The 6,393-nt window shown below is 34.0% G+C and overlaps 1 protein-coding gene across 1 annotated transcript; it reads right to left on the reverse strand.

Annotated features, from left to right (window-relative positions):
* Positions 1 to 5: 5 nt before the first annotated feature.
* On the reverse strand, positions 6 to 5,020 carry LOC107024770 (omega-hydroxypalmitate O-feruloyl transferase-like; the record flags this gene model as incomplete). Its single annotated transcript, XM_015225736.1, has 4 exons — positions 4,684 to 5,020; positions 4,014 to 4,016; positions 2,319 to 2,413; positions 6 to 872 (listed from the first exon to the last, which is right to left on the reverse strand). Coding segments are annotated over exons 1-4 (1,302 nt in total), but the record flags the coding sequence as incomplete, so codon positions are not given.
* Between the last annotated feature and the right edge of the window lie 1,373 nt (positions 5,021 to 6,393).

Raw genomic sequence — 6,393 nt, forward strand, 5'->3', positions numbered from 1 at the left:
ATCCAATCTCCATTTCCTTTAGGGCTTGGCATTGGCATCACATATCCCGCTTTTCCGGCCCACCGAAAATGGTAAGACCAGAACGCTGGTTCACCCCATCCGAAATTTATCTTTTTCGCTGGAAAATGTTGCCCCAATGACACTACCACCGCGGGTCCATCACCATTCATCGCATATATTTTTTCCATGGATGGTTCAGGACGATGAGCCTCAACCCAATCTATTAATCCAAGAAAATGCTCTTGTGTTTTCGCGATATCAACAAATTCATGGATTACATTTGTCACCCAATTTAAAGATTTTTCTTTTACCTCCTCAACCTTTTTCTCTCCAAATGGGATGGAGAGAACATTACCAAAATACCCTTTTAGCGAATTATCCACATTATTTATGATCAATCGAGTCCGACCATCCACCACAATAACAAACCTAAAATTGCTGAAACCCCAAGTTTCTTTATTAATTCCACATGCAATAGTTTTCCACAGGAAAGCACTGAATGATTCAAGTTTAGACCTTTGGGACGTGCCTTTTTTGTCATCATGAAAATTGGCTAGTGATTGAAGGTGCTCAATTTTGTCACCTGTGACATAGTAAATTCTACTAATGACTTGATCATTAGGGTTAAGGATTTCGGATTTCATGGGAGGTAGGGTTGATAGTGGTACATATAAGTCATCGATCGAGTCATCATAGTAACCAGGATGTCGAGGAAAAAGGGATGATCGTCGAAAAGATGGGAGCTGAGAGAGTGGCTTGGATTGAGCTAATTCAGACCATGACACAAGAAACAAGTTGGCTGAGTATGCATCAGCAACTCTATGATCAAATGTGCAACCCATAATTAATCCTCCACATTTGAGTTGTGTAACCTGCATCAAATAAAATTGGGTATAATTTCAAGGAATTAAATAAATAAACAAAAGGACAAAGTTATGTTATGGGATTGTCTATTTTTATATTGCTCTAGCAGAAGAGTTATACCTCCTTAATCTTAATTTACATGTCATATATATTTCTATTTTAGTCTGTTTAAAAATATACCGTCTTTTATATATTTAATATCACAAATTTGAAAAACTTAATTTGTTTTTTTAAAACTTTGTGATTATTTTCTCAACAATCAAGACAGAGTATTTTTGTTGAAAACATGATTAGTTAAGTAAATAAACGACGAAACACATAAATAAGTCTTTTAATTTAGCTTTGTTTTACATTTAAGTACCTTTGATCTTTGGGTGTATACAAGCAGACAATACTTTAACTTGTATAAAATTGAGCAAGTAGACATGTGAGTCCTATGTGGCATAATATGCACACGACACCATATAGGACGTAAAATTGTCATGTACGGTGCCAAATAGGACACGTGTCTATTAGTTTAGTTTTATACAAGTTTAAGTGTCTACTTATGCATATCCAAATTAAATGACATATTTATGCGTTATGCTAATAAAATATGTTTAATATATACTCCTTCCACACATATTTATTTGTCCACTAAATTAAAACAAAAATCACTTTTACTTGTCACTTTTAACATATAAAAAAACCTTATTTTCTTCCTATCCCTCAACATCAAATCATATCTCAGATAGATGACTAAACACCAATTAATATGGATTAATGTTGATTATTGTTTATTAGGGTATACAAAGTTCAAACTGGACAAGTGAAATTAACCGGGGGAGTAACAACTTAGCTTATGTTATTCGATGATGAAGATAGTCACACACTTTAAGTGGTATTAAAGTAGACAGAAGTATTATACGAATTCGAATCACAGCATCACTATTATAATTTTTTTTGCGTGTTTGCCTCTTGAAGAAAATCAAAACCCTTATATGAAGTGGTAGGTTCATGATTTGACGTTTATGGATGTAAGATTTTTTAGTAGTTTGAAGTAACTATATTCTAACTTAATAATTTATACATTAAACCCATTTTTCGAGGCAAATACAAGATTTAAATCAAACTAAATAGTTACTTAGTTTTGTCAAATCCATAACCCGAATCGTACATCCACCTTTACGCTTGTCAAGGGAGTTTTAAAATCACATTGGTCACACACCTCAACGATTAATAAATATTTTCAAATCATGTTTCAGAAAAGTCTTGGATATATCATAAATAACTATCCTCTTCAACACCTCACACAAATAGAGTTAAGGTCTGCGTATTACACCTTATTCTTTTCATATAAGATTAAATTCATTAATGAATATATTGTTATTGTTGTATTTTTATCTTGGGATATTCACTAAGTCACATGCATGGAATAAATAGGGAGAAATTGTTTTACACATAATTATTAATACCTGAATAGCGAGAACACCATGCTTCTTTTTAGGAACAAATTTTCCCTCAATGCTTTCATCAGGATTATAAAAATTAATCTCTTTAAGCTCAACATCTGTCACGACCCAAAACGAGTCGTGAGTGGCACCAACACTTTGCCTACTAAGTGAGCGAACCAACAAATCTAAAACCCAACATTTACCAATAGTTCAACTATAATTAACAAAAATAATGCGGAAGACCCAAAACTTATTAATGTAACCAAGTAAATAAGCTTCTAAAGTTTAACACTTATTATCCCCAAAATCTGGAAGTCATCACATCAAGAACATCTATCCTCAAATTACCAAGTCTAAGAGTATTTAAGAAACCAAAATAAGTAAGTCCATGTCCGAAATTCAAAGACATCAAGACGTGAAGGAGAGAATCCAGCACGAGCTAGGAATAATAGCTCACCCCGAACTCTGATGTGCTGAAGACTGGCTAGAGCTGAGGGCGAGTCGAAGTCGATGGTACACTTGCTGCACTCCACAAAATAACAAAGAAGAAAATACAAGTAGGGGTCAGTACAAGGAACACGTACTGAGTAGGTATCATCGGCCAACTCAAAATAGAAACCAATATATATTGAATAATAATATAAAATCAACTACAATACTTAACAGGTGGCAAGCAACAAACACATGAACCATTGACAACAACAACATAATAGGTACACCATCAATCACAACATCAAGCACACCTATGAGGACTCATGCCTCCACACCATACTCATTTGGGAAATAGGTTCTTTGAGTTTGAGTATATTAAGTTAATTCAAGATTCCCTTCCTTTAATGTTATCGTGTCGGAACGTGACACTCCGATCCCATATACCGTGTCGGAACGTGACACTCCGATCCCATAATACCGTGTCGGAACGTGACACTCCGATCCCATAATACCGTGTCGGAACGTGACACTCCGATCCAATTATCTCATTATTTATTTCATCAAGTCTTCTTTATTCAAGGCGTCATTTTAATAGAGAGGGTTCAAGATTAGAAGTTCAACAGTCTTATAATTTTAGGCCAACCACAAACCACACAATCAAAACATACAACCACGCAATCAAGTACGTAGGAGACTTTACAATATCACTCAATACATATCGATCGCTATTTAGAGTTTATCTATCACATAGAAATAAACCATAATCTACCTCCACCGAAGAATTGAAGTCGAGTAACTACTTCTCCAATGACTTTCCTTTCCTTATTGCCTCCGAACCTTTCCAATCTATCAAGTATATATATATGCACAATTTGTAAGTTAACGAGTCTATAAACACTCAGATTAGTCTATGTTTAGCTTAGACCCAAAAACTCACCTAATTATATAATCAATTTTTAAAAATTCAAACCTAAGGATAGATCTTAATTCCTTCCATTAACATCACTTTAATGTAACTTATATAATATACTAAACTTTAACATTAACCAAATTAAACTAACTAATGTTATCTAATTACGGTAAAACTCTTTCGTCTCAAATCACAATTTCCTATCCACTAACATAAATTCTTGACCATCAAGATGCCATAATTATCCCCCCAATTGTGTTACTGCCTTTACTCGAACAAACCCACAACAAATTGTCAACTTTCGATCAGTACGTTCCTCAACTTTGCACTATTCAATTTCTCTTTAATCTTTTTCCACTATTCATCATAAAGACCCGCTAACGATAATTAATTCACGATTAGATATGTTAACTATTAACAAAGAAGATTACCTCTAAAAGAACTCCAAGTTGATCTTTGGTGTAGCCGCACAACCTTCCCCTCACTTGGTTTTTACGCGTCTATATTTTTTCTTTTCTACAGATTAGTTATCACCCTAATTGTATAGTTTAAAATTATAAAAGTGACCCACTATTAATTTTAAAGTTATCTCCTTTAACCCCCAACTAACTCAATTATTAAAACTACCGCACTAATTTCATAATTATAATTACGAATAGTCCAAAACACCTATTTAAAATTTAGCGGAAGTCTGACCACGTGTGGGTTTACGCAGCTTGTCACGGTCCGTCGTATCTATGACGGTCCGTCCTGCAGGTTCGTCACGAAGTTCAGAGAAGTAATCCCAGTACCCAGATTCCAAGAGTTGGAAGTGTTTTGGAACGAAGACGCTCGACGGACCGTTGTGCCTATGACGGTTCGTCATACTTGCCGTCGAGGGTAGTGAAGAGAGTAGCAGAAGAAACTGCACAAGTATGGGACGACGGAGTCCATGACGGTCCGTCGTGACCATGACGATCCGTCGCGTGGTCCGTCGACCCAGTAAGTATTTATCAAAAATAATTCTACTGCTCAAACCGACTAAATGGGTTGTTACAACATCACCAAAAGCTTCAATAAAAGAAACACCACCATTATTGCAAAGAAGCTCCGGTTCTCCGGCTGAATTTTCAACTATATCTCCAGAAAATGCATAGTAAGAAACTAATGTTTCAGCCAAAGATGTTTTGAGTGTTTTCACGATTGAGTTAAATTCTAAATTCATATTAATTTTCTCCGAAACAATAATGGGATTTACATAGCAGAACATAACTCCAACCTCCAATGGAGGTAAGACAAAATCAAGATTAGATAATGGTAGCCAATGTTCTTGCATTGGCAACACAGCTGCTACTACTTCACTCTTGTTCACTTTCACATTGAAGTTTTTCTTTGAATTCATCTCTTGGGGGGGGGGGAGAGAAAATAAGAAGTTTAAAAGATTATCGATATATTAGAGTGATGGATTGATGGATGAGATAGTTATATTTATAGAGTAAAAGAATTTTTATATTATCAAATAAAGTTTTTAGATGATTATAAGTAACCAATCATTAAAAATTAAAATTTGGATTATGAATTTTAAATAAAAAATATTTTTTTAGAGGCAATCGATAGGAGAGAGGTAATAAAAAGAGAATACTATATTACTCAAAATGAAAAAATAGGAATCTCACCAAATGAGTTACTTAGCTTCTCAATGTTGTATCGAATATATTATATATCTATTGTAGTTTATTTTGATTGTATCAAATTAATATATATTGATGGTATAAATATTTGTTTTTACTGACTAATATAGTTAAGTGGGAAGATTATCATTCATAAAAAGTGTGACAACATGACAAATAAAGTAGATAACTGTATAGTAGTTATAAATTTAAGTATACTGATAATAAATATGAATAACAAACAACATATCAAAATTATAAGAATATTTCAAAATAATAAATCATAAACAAGTCTATTTCTTTAGTTAAAAAAATTAATCCATATCTAAAAGGTTCAATGTTGGTTGGTTATAATATAATTAGGATTGGTGAGAACAAGGTATTACTATAATTTGGTTCAAAAGGTGGTTAAGATTTGGGAGTTTATCTTGAACAAGTGATTAATGATATTTGATATATAAAGAACAATGTCGAAAATATGTTTGAACTAGTCGATATAGATCAATCTTTTAACTCGTTACGTTTTTAGCTCAAAAATATTTTTTTACTAACAATTACTCCAAAGCAATGAAAAAAAAGACTAGTGTAGCCCTTGAATGTTTCTAGCCCTTGAATATATAAGCTACATCATTCACTGTCACTAATTTTAATATAGACATTTGGTTGAACTAAAAATAATTTATACACATTGATAGTGATAATATATTTTACACTCATTTTCAACCCCCACCCCCCACCCCACACACACATAATAGAGTTTTTACAATAGCAAATATAGTGCATTAGTACTTTTTATAGTTCAACTAATTGACAATGAAGGTGGGAAATTGCAAATATAGTACTTATTGTAACGACCTGTTTAGTCGTTTTGAGCAGTAGAGTTTATTCTGGTAATAACTATCAGGGTCGACGGATCCCACGACGGACCGTCGAGGGTGTCTCGTTCCAAAACACTTAGATTCTGAAATTTGGGTACTGAGATCGACTCTCTGAACTTCACGACGGAATGGCAGGACGGACCGTCGTTGGCACGACGGACCGTCACAAATCTTTCCACAGAATTAACTCTCTGAACTTTGTGACGGACCTGCAGGACGGACCGTCA

The sequence above is a fragment of the Solanum pennellii genome, chromosome 7 (assembly GCF_001406875.1).
Source record: "Solanum pennellii chromosome 7, SPENNV200".
NCBI classification, from domain to species: Eukaryota; Viridiplantae; Streptophyta; class Magnoliopsida; order Solanales; family Solanaceae; genus Solanum; species Solanum pennellii.